At 41.3% G+C, this 17613-nt stretch overlaps 1 protein-coding gene across 3 annotated transcripts; it reads right to left on the bottom strand.

The window, feature by feature from the left end:
* Window positions 1-1582: 1582 nt before the first annotated feature.
* Window positions 1583-12313, bottom strand: LOC142164578 (uncharacterized). 3 transcript variants are annotated; one of them, XM_075222496.1, is made up of 7 exons: window positions 11693-12313; window positions 10958-11057; window positions 10695-10755; window positions 10154-10204; window positions 9362-9459; window positions 7395-8773; window positions 1583-1924 (listed from the first exon to the last, which is right to left on the bottom strand). In XM_075222496.1, exon 6 carries the CDS (start codon window positions 8769-8771, stop codon window positions 7641-7643), a length of 1131 nt encoding a protein of 376 aa, XP_075078597.1. In that variant the 5' UTR covers window positions 8772-8773; window positions 9362-9459; window positions 10154-10204; window positions 10695-10755; window positions 10958-11057; window positions 11693-12313; the 3' UTR covers window positions 1583-1924; window positions 7395-7640. The 3 variants fall into 3 exon arrangements, with proteins under 3 accessions (XP_075078597.1, XP_075078596.1, XP_075078595.1); XM_075222495.1 differs by lacking the exon at window positions 10958-11057; XM_075222494.1 differs by lacking the exons at window positions 10154-10204; window positions 10695-10755; window positions 10958-11057 and having other exon boundaries at window positions 11693-11827.
* Between the last annotated feature and the right edge of the window lie 5300 nt (window positions 12314-17613).

Below are 17613 nucleotides of genomic sequence, written 5' to 3' on the forward strand. Positions count from 1 at the left end.
AGGTAGTGACGAGGCTAGGACCAGACTCGAGATGAACCCGTGCAATGATATAATATACGGCGGGAAATAAATAGGAATAAGCAGTTTAGATGGGAGGGGGTACATGCTGTCACACCTCCTTTTTTTTCTGCACCCCCTAGAAGGGTGTATAAGGGAGTTTTTTTCAACTTAAAGTGACAATCGAAACGGGATTATTTTTATTTAAAGCTTCAGAGTCGCCACTTGGGATAATTAATGGTGTCCCAAGTCACCAGTTCAAATCCCGAATCGAGGAAAAGATTGACTCTATATTACAATCTGCGAACAAGATATCCGAGTAAGGAATTCTGTTAACCCGAGAGAAGGTGTTAGGCATTTGAGTTCCGTGGTTCTAGCATGGTCGCTTAACTGTTATATTCGGCTTAAATATTTGATTTTAAAAATACTTTTTAGACCTATATGCATTTTAGATTTAAACCGCTTTTAATTACTTTAAGGAAGATTTCAACATCATCTAAAACACATCTTTGGACCACGCCACATGAAATGAACCCGCAGTCTGAGACACATTTTATTTAACGTTGCTAAGATTTGGATTTGGGTCACATGAAATGCACACCCGAGTTCAGGAAAGTAATTTAAATTACGCGCCCAAAGCAACTATGCCTTTTCAAGTTTGCGAGGGCCATGGAAAATTCAACTAATGGCACACCTTGATTTCTAAGAGTAAAAATAATTAATGGAAGGCCAAGGGTTTTGATATTTTATTCGGCATGACACGCCTCAATTTATTTCAAAGGGTCTTTATTACACTAAAAAAACAAACTATGGATGTTCATATTTACAACAAAGCCACGATATTCACTAACCAATCAAAAATCGACCGAGAAAAAGCTAATATTTGAGTAACTAATACAGGACCACTCATGTATGAATATAAATTCAATAAAACTTATATCTCTCAAAAGTTGAACACTAAAGTTCGTTTTGACATCATACTTCTTTTATTGAATCACAAATTACCTTCTTTGGGCAGTCAAAACTAGAATAATTAAATGTGGGTAAATTCTACCAAATGTCTTTGTATATTACCCAATCATACAAACCACTTCTGAAACATCTACCCATCAAAAGAAAAACAATTGAAAAGAAAATAGAAAACTCCAAGAAGATCTAGAAATGGTAGTTAACAACATCATATGCTTTAAACAAACAGGCTATTGGAATTGAATTACTATAATCAAGAAAATGACGCCATCTAAACTCTCTTGGTGGATTGCCTAACTCATGTCTAATATGCTCGATTTCATGTAGCGACACAAGTTTGTGAAATTGGAATCAAACAAAGATATTTCATAACACCTTAGGATGTTATTGATTCACAAAAACATAGCAGTTGAACTTAAGTAAAAGCCATCCGACAAATTCAGAAGCAATTCCAATCAATTCCTCATTATACTTTGTCACGACCCAAACTGAAGGGCCATGACTAGCACCCGACCACACTTGCCGAGCACCAACGTACATTTCATCTAACCTTCATTATTATCTTTTAGGGCTGATGAGATCAATATAAATGGTAGACCTAGATCATGGACAACCAGCAATAAAATATGACGGCATGAACATACATAGCAGGGGATGACCAGACAATCAAGAAACTACATATAAGGTATGAGCTACCACGCTACTATGAAAGACTATACAACAAAAACTAGCCGACAAGGCATACCAAACTATACATGAGCCGACACCTGTCTATGAACCTCTAAAAGAACATAAGTGTTGCAACATAGCCGGAACAGGGCCCCGACATACCCATAATGTCTATAACAAAAATTGCATACCAAGACCAAGGCAAGTCCGGAGAAGGGATCTCGCCAATCACCGCTGAACTGGACAGTCTACTGTGGTGGGGGAGCTGCACCTGCCTGTCTATCAGGACCTGCAGCACGACATGCAGCGTCCACAAATAAAAGGACGTCAGTACGAATAAAGTACTGAGTATGTAAGGCAAAGAACCATAAATACGATCAGTAATGTAAGCAAGGATAGAGAATATACAACCTGTAACATCTTAGTACCTCTGAGGGCTACTTACATGAAATGCATGATACATATGTATAAATACATAAACCTTTAAAGCATTCGCCTCTGTGGACATCATCATCATCATATCGTACCCGGCCATAATAGGCTCGGTAAAACATTCGCCTCTGTGGGCATCATCATCATCATATCGTACCCGGCCATCATAAGGCTCGGTAGAATCGTACCCGGCCACGTGGAGCTCGGTAAAACCCAACTGATCAGTGGTTGCACAATAGGTGCCGTACCCGGCCAACTATAGCGTGGCTCGGTAGAGTAAAATAGATACATATATATAATGCATGCTCGACTCATGGAATCACATTCTAAACCTTTCGGAGTGACGTAAGGTCGGTATCCTCTGTACATGTTATTAGGACTAACTCTTCACTATGAACCTTATAAGAATCAGGAAGTACCAACAACATTGATAACATAAGAATAAGAGAAGCAACATTAACATCAATCGTTCCATAAGAGGGAAAACAATGTAAGTACTGCTAGCTTCTAAGAGTAGAGTATCTTTGGAAGCTCGTTCATTACATTATGTACAATCGGAGTCGTGCAAAAGAAGGAAAGGGATAGCCTCACATACCTTGTATATACTGCCCCAATCTCAAGCTATGCAATTGTCAAAACTCCTTAGTCTACAATAAGAGAAACGATACCATCGTTATCATTTAAGCGTCATAACTATTATGTATCGACCACAACCTATTTTACGATGAAACGGACAGCACATCCCCTATATATATGACCTCACACCATTCAAAACAGTCACCAAACAGCCCAAACAACATCAATAATAAACATATTGAGCCTCCCAAAATAGTCCACACACAGCCTAATCACTCCATACATACGACGACCACCGTAGTCGTGTCAAACAACCTGGAAATGTTACGAACAACTATCAGCCCATAACCCTACATATATATGGTGTTTCTCCACACTCTTCCTCCTCCAAAACTCCACAAGATAGTAGTAAAATACGCAGCCCAACAACAACGCAAAACAGTCCACAAAACAATAACATTACTACCAAGCCTTTCGATATATATCTCACAAATTCTAGCTTCATTGGCTTAGCCGCAACTTGGATAATCTTAAATACATATAGAGTAAGAGGTTCCTTACCTTTATACAGAAAGAACAACTCCAATTTGACCTTAAATTTCCATGAAATATCCCTTCAATGCTGCCACAACAACAAAAAAGTGAAACTAGCGATCAATTAGTGTTTTTCGGCACTAGAATCACTTTAGAAGGCTTGAAATCATCTAGGATTGATATTAAGAACATGAGGGAGTATTTACAGAACATAAACCCTTTAAAACAACCTCCCACACGAGCTGGAACGACACAAAAATGAGCAACAACAAGAAGAACAAGAGACTTACTAGCGCCACGGAATTCCCGACACTTGATTTGTGTTGTTTGCCCTTTTTGGGTCTTGAATCTTGAGAGAACCTTGAGAGGATGTTCCTAGGGTTCTAAGGTCTGAAAATAGTGAGAAAAAATGACTTAAAACGGGTTGGAGGCATCCTATATAGGTCCAAATATCTTAAACCGCCTTAGTGGGCCCCATAGAGAGGTGCTTGGCGCAGTCTCGCGAAAACGTGAATATCTCTCTACTCCGAGATTGTATCGATGAACGGTTTAATGCGTTGAAAATTAGACTCAGAGATATTTAATTTTGTTGGTAGATCACCACGTAATTCCTTGTAAATTATGAGAAAAGATTAGAAACATTTGACCTAATGTTTAAGTAAAATTATGAACCTAAGTTGCGACAACTTTTGTCGACTTTTGTTTCATAACTCGTTTGACTTCAAGACTTATGATACGGATATTATATGATTAAAATACCTTAATAAATGACCTCTTGAGTGTATTAAGCACCGCTAGATTACCTGAAAATACGAGTTACAACATTCTTGATTCGTTTAACTTCTAATACTGGTTAATCACCCTTATACACTCTTGTATCACTTAAGACCAATAAGATTGACTTCTTATCATCTCAAAGATAATTCCTTCTTGGATTTATGTTAACTAATATATGGCATGAACTAACACATGTGGATATGGGTTGTAACACCCTCCCCCCCTTAGGAACATTCGTCCTCGAATGTAAGGGTTTATGGGGAGTTTAAATCATCGTGGATTCCAATGGAAATTTCCGATCAATTTTCCCCTATAAAATGGTCACTAGCAAAACTTGCAAGTAATTAAGCCCAACATATGGCTTCACAAGGCTACAAAAAGCATTATGCGTATTTACATTATCTACATATCACCATTTTGTATTAAGGAGGAATATTCTCAAATTATTGCTTACCTCATAGAGCCGTTTCACCTTCCAATGTATCCTGTCTTCCACCAGCATCCTTGTTATCTTCATTCTGGAATAAGTAAGGGTATTTAGACTTCATCTCCTCTTCTGCTTCCCATGTCATTTCTTCCATATTTTTGTTCCTCTACAATACTTTGACGGAAGCTACATCTTTTGTTCTCAGCTTGCGGACTTGCCGATCTAATATCGCCACTGGCACTTCTTCATATGATAGGTCCTCTGTAACTTGTACATATTTGATAGGGATGACTCGAGAAGGGTCTCCCATACATTTTCTCAACATAGATACATGGAATACCGGGTGGAAAAATTCCAATTCAGATGGCAATTCTAACTCATAAGCAACCTGTCCAATTCGTCGAAGAATTTTATACGGCCCGATATACCTTGGACTCAGCTTACCTTTCTTCCCAAAACGCATAATACCCTTCATTGGTGAGATCCTCAGGAAAACCCAATCACCAACCTCAAACTCTAGATCACGACGTCAGACATCAGAATAAGATTTTTGCCTGCTTTGTGCCGTCCTCAATCGCTCCTGTATCACTTTCACCTTCTCAATAGCTTGGTGAATCAAATCTGGCCCATATAATTCTGTTTCACCGACTTCGAACCATCCAACTGGTGATCTATATCTCCTCCCGTATAGTGCCTCGTATGGGGCCATTTTAATACTGGAATGGTAGCTATTGTTATAGGCGAATTCTATGAGTGGAAGATGATCATCCCAATTCCCCTTAAAATCTAGAACACATGCTCGTAGCATATCTTCCAGTGTCTGAATGGTACGTTCAGCCTGTCCGTCAGTCTGCGGATGAAATGCAGTGCTGAGATTTACCTGTGTGCCTAAACCCTTCTGGAAAGACCTCCAAAAGTTAGCCGTAAATTGAGCTCCTCGGTCTGATATAATAGATATGGGCACACCATGAAGCCTAACAATCTCCTTGATATACAACTTTGCATAATCTTCAGCCGTGTAAGTTGTCTTCACTGGCAGAAAATGGGCAGATTTTGTAAGTCGATCAATTATCACCCAGATGGAGTCAAACTTATGATAAGAGCGAGGTAATCCAATAATGAAGTCCATATTAATCACCTCCCACTTTCAGGTCGGAATCTCTATATTTTGAAGCAATCCACCGGGTTTCTGATGTTCTATCTTTACTTGTTGACAATTGGGACACTGGGCTACAAATTCTGCAATAGACTTCTTCATATTATCCCACCAATACTGCTCCTTGACATCATGATACATCTTTGTCGAGCCGGGATGGATGGAATATCGGGATTGATGAATCTCATTCATAATCTTTTCTCGCAACCCTGCCACATTAGGCACACACAATCGGCTCTGGTATCTCAGTGCCCCGTCTTTTCCGATCCCAAAAGCCATACTTTTACACTGTTGAATGCTTTCTCTTAATCGTACTAAGATAGGATCTTCATATTGTCGTGCTTTTACCTCGGCTACCAAAGATGATTCTGATGTATTCTGTACAGTAACACCTCCGTCATCAGAGTCTAACAATCTGATTCTCATATTGGCTAGCTGATGAAGCTCTTTAATCAACCCCTATCTACCTGCCTCAATATGTACTAAGCTTTCCATTGATTTACGGCTGAGAGCGTCTGCCACAACATTGGCTTTACCGGGATGATACAATATCTCGACGTCGTAGTCTTTCAATAATTCAAGCCACCTACGCTGCCTCAAATTCAACTCTTTCTGCTTGAAGATGTATTGTAAACTCTTGTGATCTGTGTAGATGTCAACATGGACGCCGTATAAGTAGTGCCGCCATATCTTCAAAGCATATATTACTGTAGCCAATTCCAAATCATGGGTTGGATAATTCTTTTCAATGCTTCTTCAATTGTCTTGATGCATAAGCAATCACATTCCCACGTTGCATCAATACGCACCCCAAACCTATACCTGAGGCATCACAATATACCACATAACCTTCTGTTCCTTCAGGAAGAGTGAGCACTGGTGCAGATGTCAATCGATTCTTCAGCTCCTGAAAACTACGTTCACAAGTGTCAGACCACTGGAATTTGGTAGCTTTTTGTGTTAACTTAGTCAATGGTGATGATATAGAGGAAAATCCTTCTACAAACCGCCTATAATATCCTGCTAGCCCTAGGAAGCTGCGGACTTCTGATGGTGTTGTAGGTCTCGACCAATTCTTTACTGCATCGATCTTCTGAGTGTCGACACTAATACCCTCATCAGATATCACATGGCCAAGGAATGCTACTGAGTTCAGCCAGAATTCACATTTGGAGAGCTTAGCATATAACTTATCCAGCAAGTCCTTCAACTGCACCTTCAACTCTCGCAACTCTGCCGGGGCCATTATGTATGGAGGAATAGAGATCGGTTGAGTGTCAGGCAACACATCAATGCTAAACTCAATCTCCCTTTCAAGAGGAAGGCCTGGGAGTTCATCTGGGAAAACATCTGGGAATTCGTTGACCACAGGGATTGATTGTAAAGTAGGCGGTTTCGCCTCCGCATCCCTAACGCGAACGAGATGATAAATGTAACCTTTTGAGATCATTTTCCTTGCCTTAAGATAGGAAATAAACCTACCTTTCGGTGTAGCAATGTTCCCTTTCCATTCAATGACGGGTTCACCCGGAAATTGGAACCTAACCATCTTCGTACGACAGTCAACATTTGCATAGCATGAGGCCAACCAGTCCATTCCCATTATCACATCAAAATCAACCATTTCTAACTCAAATAAATTTGCCGAGGTTTGACGACTACAAATCATCACAGTGCAACCTCTATATACCCTTCTAGCAATCACAGAATCTCCTATCGGAGTAGATACCGCGAGGGGTTTACTTATCAATTCAGGTTCAATGCCAAACTTATTAGCCACAAAGGGTGTAACATATGATAATGTAGATCCCGGATCAATCAGCGCATATACATCATAAGAAAACACAGATATAATACCTGTAACAACATCTGGAGACGACTCGAGATCCTGTCGACCTACTAGAGCATAGGTTCGATTTTGAGCACCACTCGAACTCGGCACTGCACCTCTACCCTACCACGACCTGTCGACTACTGAAAACCCCGTGCTGGAGGTCGAACTGATGAGGAAGAACCAGACACAAATCCAGTCGGCTGAGCCATACCATCACCTCCTCTATTAGGACAATCCCGCATCATATGGCCAGGCTGCCCGCACGAATATCATGGATCAGAACCTCGACGACACAGTCCAAAGTGGGCCTTGCTGCACTGATCACAATGTGGTGTTGGGGGTCTCATCTGACTAGTATCCCTGTGATGTTGCGAGCCAGATGCCTGCGAACTCTGACCTGGACCAGAATAGGATCGATCATATCGAGGCCTCTGAAACTGTGGAGGAGCACTAGCTACAGGTGGCGCCGAAATCCTCGAAAATTGTGGCCTGATGCGGCCTCTGAAGTCATCAGAATACCCTGCAAATCTCGCCCTCTTATGTTGTCCTCTATCCTGCTCCCTAACTGCCCTCTGCTGGTGCTTACGATACTCTAGGGTCTGGGCATAAGCTTGAATACGGGAAATATCCATGCCCTCCACCAAAGAGGCTGTCGTACACTCATTTATCAGATGTGGTCCCAACCCATTCACGAACATATGCACCCTATCACTCATCTCGGCCACCATATGGGGAGCATACCTTGCCAAAGAATCAAACTGCATAATGTACTCTCGCACACTCATATTACCTTGTCTAAGGTTCAAGAACTTATCAGCTCTAGCTCGTCGTATCTCAACTGGCAAGTAGTGACGAAGAAAGGCCTCAGAAAATTCCTTCCACACAGCTGGAAAAGGGTTCGGACCCCTGGATCTCTCCCAACTATCATACCAGAGAACCGCTAAATCCCGTAGCCGATAAGAAGCCAACTCTGCTGCCTCTGTATCACTAACATGCATAACCCGAAGTGTACGATGAACCTGGTCAATAAAAGTCTGTGGGTCCTCCTTGGGGTCTGATCCGGTAAACACTGGAGGGTCTAAATTAATAAAATCACGAACTCTTGTACTAACTGGTTTCTCAGCAGCACCTGTATTCTGCCTCTGAGCCTGAGAAGCTACCAAGCTAGTCAATAACTGCAAAGCACTCCGCATATCCTGGTCTGGAGTGCTAGACGGAGGAACTGGAGGCGCTGGGTGCCTTCTAATATCCTCTGGAGGAGATGGAGTAGATGAGGTATGAGAGGGCATCTCACTCTGAGCCTCACTTTGTCCTGCTCTGACTTGGGGCACCTGACTGGTACCCTCTCCCGCTGCTGTATCAAGCCGTCTACTAATCGTTTGCTTCCTAGTCGAAGGCATCACTGAAAAAAACAAGGTGAATATTAGAGACAAACACTTACGACTCAACTCTACGCACGATCTAGATTCAGGAAGAAGGTAACAACCCTAGATGTCATGTAGCCTCCTGATTATAAATGTGGCGCGCTACACATCCATAATCAAGACTCTACTAGACACGGCTCATAGACAACCCCTAGGACAGACTTGCTCTGATACCAAGTTTGTCATGACCCAAACTGAAGGGCCATGACTAGCACCCGACCACACTTGCCGAGCACCAACGTACATTTCATCTAACCTTCATTATTATCTTTTAGGGCTGACGAGATCAATATAAATTGTAGACCTAGATCATGGACAACCAGCAATAAAATATGACGGCATGAACATACATAGCAGGGGATGACCAGACAATCAAGAAACTACATATAAGGTATGAGCTACCACGCTACTATGAAAGACTATACAACAAAAACTAGCCGACAAGGCATACCAAACTATACATGAGCCGACACCTGTCTATGAGCCTCTAAAAGAACATAAGTGTTGCAACATAGCCGGAACAGGGCCCCGACATACCCATAATGTCTATAACAAAAATTGCATACCAAGACCAAGGCAAGTCCGGAGAAGGGATCTCGCCAATCACCGCTGAACTAGACAGTCTACTGTGGTGGGGGAGCTGCACCTGCCTGTCTATCAGGACCTGCAGCACGACATGCAGCGTCCACAAATAAAAGGACGTCAGTACGAATAAAGTACTGAGTATGTAAGGCAAGGAACCATAAATACGATCAGTAATGTAAGCAAGGATAGAGAATATACAACCTGTAACATTTTAGTACCTCTGAGGGCTACTTACATGAAATGTATGATACATAAACCTTTAAAGCATTCGCCTCTGTGGGCATCATCATCATCATATCATACCCGGCCATAATAGGCTCGGTAAAAAAAACGTACCCGGCCATCATAAGGCTCGGTAGAATCGTACCCAGCCACGTGGAGCTCGGTAAAACCCAACTGATCAGTGGTTGCACAATATGTGCCGTACCCGTCCAACTATAGCATGGCTCGGTAGAGTAAAATAGATACATATATATAATGCATGCTCGACTCATGGAATCACATTCTAAACCTTTCGGAGTGACGTAAGGTCGGTATCCTCTGTACACGTTATTAGGACTAACTCTTCACTATGAACCTTATAAGAATCAGGAAGTACCAACAACATTGATAACATAAGAATAAGAGAAGCAACATTAACATCAATCGTTCCATAAGAGGGAAAACAATGTAAGTACTGGTAGCTTCTAAGAGTAGAGTATCGTGGAAGCTCGTTCATTACATTATGTACAATCGGAGTCGTGCAAAAGAAGGAAAGGGATAGCCTCACATACCTTGTATATACTGCCCAATCTCAAGCTATGCAATTGTCAAAACTCCTTAGTCTACAATAAGAGAAACGATACTATCGTTATCATTTAAGCGTCATAACTATTATGTATCGACCACAACCTATTTTACGATGAAACAGACAACACCTCCCCTATATATATGACCTCACACCATTCAAAACAGTCACCAAACAGCCCAAACAACATCAATAATAAACATATTGAGCCTCCTCAAATAGTCCACACACAGCCTAATCACTCCATACATACGACGACCACCGTAGTCGTGTCAAACAACCTGGAAATGTTACGAATAACTATCAGCCCATAACCCTACATATATATGGTGTTTCTCCACACTCTTCCTCCTCCAAAACTCCACAAGATAGTAGTAAAATACGCATCCCAACAACAACGCAAAACAGTCCACAAAACAATAACATTACTACCAAGCCTTTCGATATATATCTCACAAGTTCTAGCTTCAATGGCTTAGCCGCAACTTGGATAATCTTAAATACATATAGAGTAAGAGGTTACTTACCTTTATACAGAAAGAACAACTCCAATTTGACCTTAAATTTCCATGAAATATCCCTCCAATGCTGCCACAACAACAAAAAAGCAAAACTAGCGATCAATTAGTGTTTTTCAGCACTAGAATCACTTTAGAAGGCTTGAAATCACCTAGGATTGATATTAAGAACATGAGGGAGTATTTACAGAACATAAACCCTTTAAAACAACCTCCCACACGAGCTGGAACGACACAAAAATGAGCAACAACAAGAAGAACAAGAGACTTACTAGCGCCACGGAATTCCCGACACTTGATTTGTGTTGTTTGCCCTTTTTGGGTCTTGAATCTTGAGAGAACCTTGAGAGGATGTTCCTAGGGTTCTAAGGTCTGAAAATAGTGAGAAGAAATGACTTAAAACGGGTTGGAGGCATCCTATATAGGTCCAAATATCTTAAACCGCCTTAGTGGGCCCCATAGAGAGGTGCTTGGCGCAGTCTCGCGAAAACGTGAATATCTCTCTACTCCGAGATTGTATCGATGAACGGTTTAATGCGTTGGAAACTAGACTCATAGATCTTTAATTTGGTTGGTAGATCACCACGTAATTCCTTGTAAATTATGAGAAAAGATTAGAAACATTTGACCTAATGTTTAAGTAAAATTATGAACCTAAGTTGCGACAACTTTTGTCGACTTTTGTTTCATAACTCGTTTAACTTCAAGACTTATGATACGGATATTATATGATTAAAATACCTTAATAAATGACCTCTTGAGTGTATTAAGCACCGCTAGATTACCTGAAAATACGAGTTACAACATCCTTGATTCGTTTAACTTCTAATACTGGTTAATCACCCTTATACACTCTTGTATCACTTAAGACCAATAGGATTGACTTCTTATCATCTCAAAGATAATTCCTTCTTGGATTTATGTTAACTAATATATGGCATGAACTAACACATGTGGATATGGGTTGTAACATACTTAAACAAGAGTACAGAAGATTCAGTGTGTACCTTAAAAGCAGGATAAACGGAGAAAAAAATAGTCGAATGAAGGCTAACGGAAGTACGGAGTTCGGCAGATCCCAAAACAACAGAGAACCAGCAGTGAACAATAATCAACGGGCCAAACTTGCCAACGGCAGAAACAGTAAAAAATCATATTTCAATTTTAAAATTCCAGTTGCTCAGTTCTTTTGTCTTAATCTTTTCGCGTGCGCTCCTAATTTTTCCTTTTAGCTTCAGAATGGTGTTCTTATGTGTGGTGATTTGGGAGTGAGCTATGGTGAGAGCTCACTGATTTTGTTGAAGACGAAACAAAACTGGATATGAGCTGCTCTTTTAGACTTGGTCGTTTTTTGATGTGCTCTGATGGAGAGTCTCGGATTTTTTAGAAGATGAAGAGGACTCCATTTTTGGAAGATGAAGATGAGTAGAAGGGGTCGCTTCATCAACCAATAAAGAAGCAGGTGTGGACAGTTGTATATGGGTGTTCAAAGGTTATGGAGTTGAAAGAGGGGGGGTCATTTGTTTCGTTCATATTTAAAGGTCTGTTTCTTTGATGTCTTCATGAAAAATTGGAGAAGAAGACTCCAAAAGATGTGCCGCTCTCTCTTTTTTCTAAAAGGTCCCCCCTTTCAGATTTTTTTAAAGTGTTCTCTTTATATAGAGTCTAGGTTTAGGTTATTATTTTGTGTATTTACCAATTAGTCCCTAGGTTTTTTTTGTGTTAAGTCCTTAGGGTCTTTTTTATTTATTTTTTGTCCCAAAGAAGAGTCTGGAAGGGTCCCTAGACTACACAATAACTTTTAAAATAAGATAGAAATACTACACAAAGCCAAAGCTAATTCTAATTAATTAAACTAAACATGACACTATTTTGGTATTTTCGAAATTATATAAAGATAAAAATAAGGTACTATTTTTATATATTTTTTAAAATTTATGAAAAATACATAAACTAAAATATTTTTTGTAATTTCCATTTTTCTTGTAAAAAAATAAAGTAAAAGACTCAAAATGAGTTGAAATAGCTATATTAGGCCTAAATTAAATATTTACGTGCTAAAATATGAAAAATCTTGGGGAGGGTCAAAAATCACATGTCTACACATGCTTCGGGGAACATATCAAGTCCAGCAGAAACTTAATAGAAATATGAAAGAACAACTCAATATCTACAACAATAAAATAATAATACTGTTGCGGCACGCAACCGGATCCCTTATCACTTAATACTGTTGCGGCGTGCAACCCGATCCATCTATATAATTGTTGCGGCGTGCAACCCAATCCAATATAATATTTGTTGCGGCGTGCAACCCGATCCATCATAACATTGTTGCGGCGTGCAACCCGATCCATATATAATAATAATGTTGCGGCATGCAACCCAATTCATATATAATATAAATGTTGCGGCGCGCAACCCGTTCCAAATAAGCAGTCAACAATAATCATAACATCAGCCCCGACAAGGGATCACCAACAAATCACACTATCCCGGCAAGGGAATCGACAGTATGCATAAATACGTCTCGGCAAGGGAGAATCAGCTATAACCAATCTTAATCCAACATCTAACCATTTCGGCTATCACCAATACTCCACTTAGTAATTTCCACGAAAACAAACTTAATCCTTGCTCAATAGTGAGAATCATCAATTAAAGCATCCGTAGTATCATTTAAGAACTCAACAAATTTCAATTTAAAACTCAACGGTCATGCTCGACACCAATGTATAGATACTCGTCACCATGCCTATACGTCGTACTCAACAAGAAGCAAATAGCAAATAGGACACAACTCCTAATCCCTAAAGCTAAGGTTAGACCAAACACTTACCTCGATGCCTCGAACACAACTCAAGTTTCAATTATAGCTTTACCCTTTGATTCCTCCACCAATTCACTCGTATCTAGCCACAAGTTACTTAATTACATCAATAAACGCTAAATGAATCAATTTGAATGCATGAAAATGAGTTTTCCAAAGTTTTACCCAAAAAGTTAAACTCGCCCCGGCCCACGTGGTCAAAACCCAAGGTTCGAACCAAAACCTGATTACCCATTCCCCCACGAGCTTAAATATGTAATTTGTTTTGAAATCGGATCTCAAATCGAGGTCCAAATCCCCAATTTTTGAAAAACCTGAGTTCTACTCAAAACACCCAATTTCCCCCATGAAAATCATTGATTTGAAGTTGAAATCATGTTAAAAGATGTTAATGATTGAAGAAAACTAGTTAAAAATGACTTACAATTGATTTGGAGAAGAAAGGTTGTCTGAAAAATCGCCTCTTATGTTTTTGGGGTTTTGAAAAATGAAAAATAGCTGAAAATCCTGTTTATTTATACTATTCTCAGGTTCCCTGTGCGGACCGCACAAAATGGACTACGGCCGCACAGTCCTTCCTTGGATACTGCAGATCAGCGCCCCTGTGCGGACCACGCAAAGTCGACTGCGGCCGCACAACCCTCCACCGCGCACCACGCAAAGCCGACTGCGGACCACACTGGTCCCCTTCCGCGGTCGCACACGTTTTCGTGCGGACCGCATTGGTGGGTTCAGAGATCTGTAACTTCTCTGAACCTGCAACATCTGGTTTTTAAGCCTGTGATATCCCGAAACCTACTCGAAACTCACCCGAGCCCTCGGCGCTCCTAACCAAACATACGTACTAACTCAATGACATCATACGAATTTATCCGTGCAATCAAATCGCCAAAATAATTTCAATAACAACGAATTAAACCTTAAAGTCAAAGAATTTTTCTCAACTTCATCAACTATCAACTTAGCAATTTAGGTCTAAATCACGTCAAATGGCATCCGATTTTCACCAAATTTTACAGAAATGTCTTAAATCATATATAAGACCAGTGTCGGGCACCGGAACCAAAATGAGAGGGAAGAAAAGAGCGATAATCAGAAAGAAAAAAGGGGAAAGAAAATGAGCGAGCTAAGAAGTGCGAGGAAAGAAAAGAAAAGAGAAGATTCAAATGGACAAATTGGGATGATGCCAAGTGACCTTACGACCCTCGAAGTCATTCTAGAACCATTAATTGTTGCTAGGTGCATTGCACGCAATGTGATATTTTTGCTATTAAATGCCCCAACACTAACGGGATGACCCCATTTTGTTCCTTTTGATATCTTCATCGCAGAAAGGTGGTTGGTTTGTGGTTCTCGAAGTAGTAACTCCTCTCCACAACATAAGGTCAAAAAGCAATGATGAACAACAACAAAATTGGGTTGGTTGATACCGGTGCCCGAAAGCAGTTGGTTGAATAGGACACTGGTCTGGCTGATGAGGTAAGGATGTTAAGACAACACATAACGGACATCATGCCTGGATGACTGGGAAGGCACCACCCCTGCCACCACCTAGCTTCTTAGATGCTACCCTTACCCAAATTCCGGTCATAGTGACGGATGATCCCCCATACTCTCCAGATCCACCCGTTTATCACAGCTTTCCCAACCATCATAGTAGCTCAATCACTCATCCTCCAATTACCTCTCCCCAAAATTGCCCTCCTATAACTATTTCCAACAATGAATATCCACTCAAAGCTCATGATTCCCACTACTACCCCGCAGAGGTTGCCCACAAGGTTCCTAACTCATAAAAGAAGAGCCCTCGGGATGAGCTTCATGCTGAAAATGAAAAAGTCACAAGAAAAGAAAGGCGAGACGAGATATCCAGGAAGCTGAAAAGCATAGAAAAACCCTTAAAGAACATGCAAGGGATGGGAGACCAGGTTAACATGTCTTACAAAGAGTTGTGTATATTCCCTGATGTTCGCCTACCTGCGGGGTTTAAAGTGCCAAAGTTTAACTTGTATGATGGGTGTGGAGATCCGGTAGCCCATTTGAGGGATTATTGCAGTGAAATGAGAAGTGTTGGCCAGAAAGATGATTTGTTGATGGCGTATTTCAGTGAGAGCTTGACTGGGGAAGCTTTGGAATGGAATAATCATCAAGATGTCGGTAAGTGGCATACATTGGGCGACATGGCTCAAGATTTTGTTCAACATTTTCAATACAAATTAGACATTACCCTAGACCGCTCCTCACTATCTCAGTTGGAAAAGAAACCCAAGGAAAGTTTTAGGGACTTTTGGCTCAGATGGAACGAACAAGTTGCTCGGGACAGTCCTCTCATTGATAGAAAAGATGTTGCTGAGCCCCGCCAACGAAAGGATGGTCTAGTGGGCATTCCCGCTCAATGCTTTCAGCCTCAATATCGACCCCATGGATATCCTTGTGCTCAAAATATTTATCCCCAATGGCACTTCTCTCCAAAAAATTCCCAAAGTCATACCTCACCTTCCCCGTACCCTATCCACAATGCACCACCATATGCTCCACACCCACGAGGCCCGCGATGGCCCGCACCATTTCACCAAATGTCTTACCCACCCCCTCAAGCATATCAGCCACTTGCCCGCAAAAGGTTCCAACCGAGGCCAGAATACAAACTGAAAAGACTATTGAAAAAAAAAAGAAAAGGCTTTCACCCCTATTGGAGAATCATATGCCAATTTGTTCCAAAGGTTGAGGCGATTGGATATGTTGAAGCCACAACAACAACAACAACATCCCAGTATAATCCCACAATTGAGGTCTGGGGAGGGTAGTATGTACAGAGACCTTACCCCTACCCCGAGGGGCAGAGAGGCTGTTTCCAGGAGATCCTCAGCTCAAGAAAGCACCAAGTGACGATATATTAGTACTATTGATAGACTCATAATATAATAACATAAAATACATAACATACATAAAAGAAATTAAAATAGCAAAATAACAGCCATATAAGAGAATATAGGAAATACGAGAGAGATGGAAGGTAAACTAATATCCAGCGTATAAAGCCTTGCATCAGTAGCTAACCAGTAGTATCCTAAGCCTAACTCCTAACGGGCTAGTCTCACTCTAGTGCGCTGTAGAAATATTCACAACTTCCCCCTAACCTTCAACCTTAATGCTCGACCTCCACAATTCTCTGTCTAGGGCCATGTCATCAGTAATCCTAAGTCGCGCCATGTCTTGCTTGATCACCTCTCCCCAATACTTCTTAGGTCTCCCTCTACCTCTCCTCGTACCCACCACCGCCAATCGCTCACACCTCCTCACAGGTGCATCAGTGCACCTCCTCTGAATGTGCCCGAACCATCTGAGTTGTGCTTCCCGCATCTTGTCCTCTATTGGGGCCACGCCCACCCTCTCTCGAATATCTTCATTCCTAATCTTATCCATCCTTGTATGCCCACACATCCACCTCAACATCCTCATCTCTGCTACTTGCATCTTCTGGATGTGTAGGTTCTTAACCGGCCAACACTCGGTACCATACAACATGGCAGGTCTAACTACTGCTCTATAAAACTTACCTTTTAGTAACGGTGGCACTTTCTTGTCACACAGGACTCCCGTCGCTAACTTCCACTTCATCCACCCCACCCCTATACGGTGTGTGACATCCTCGTCGATCTCCCCGGTCCCCTGAATAACTGACCCAAGGTACTTGAAACTACCCCTCTTAGGTATGACTTGAGATTCAAGCCTCACTTCTACTCCCTCGTCCGTCGCCTCGTCCCCAAATTTGCACTCGAGGTATTTCGTCTTCGTCCTGCTCAATCTGAACCCTTTAGACTCAAGGGCCTGTCTCCAAACCTCTAGCCTCTCATTGACGCCGCGTCGTGTCTCGTCAATTAGGACTATGTCATCAACAAATAGCATGCACCATGGCACCTCCCCTTGAATATTATGCGTTATGGCATCCATCACCAGGGCAAATAGGAAAGGGCTGAACGCCGACCCTTGGTGCAACCTTGTAACAACCGGAAAATGCTCGGAGTCGCCTTCTATTATCCTAACCCGAGTCTTAGCTCCATCATACATGTCTTTAATCACCCTAATGTATGCAAC

Source organism: Nicotiana tabacum, chromosome 10 (assembly GCF_000715075.1).
Source record: "Nicotiana tabacum cultivar K326 chromosome 10, ASM71507v2, whole genome shotgun sequence".
Taxonomy (NCBI): Eukaryota; Viridiplantae; Streptophyta; class Magnoliopsida; order Solanales; family Solanaceae; genus Nicotiana; species Nicotiana tabacum.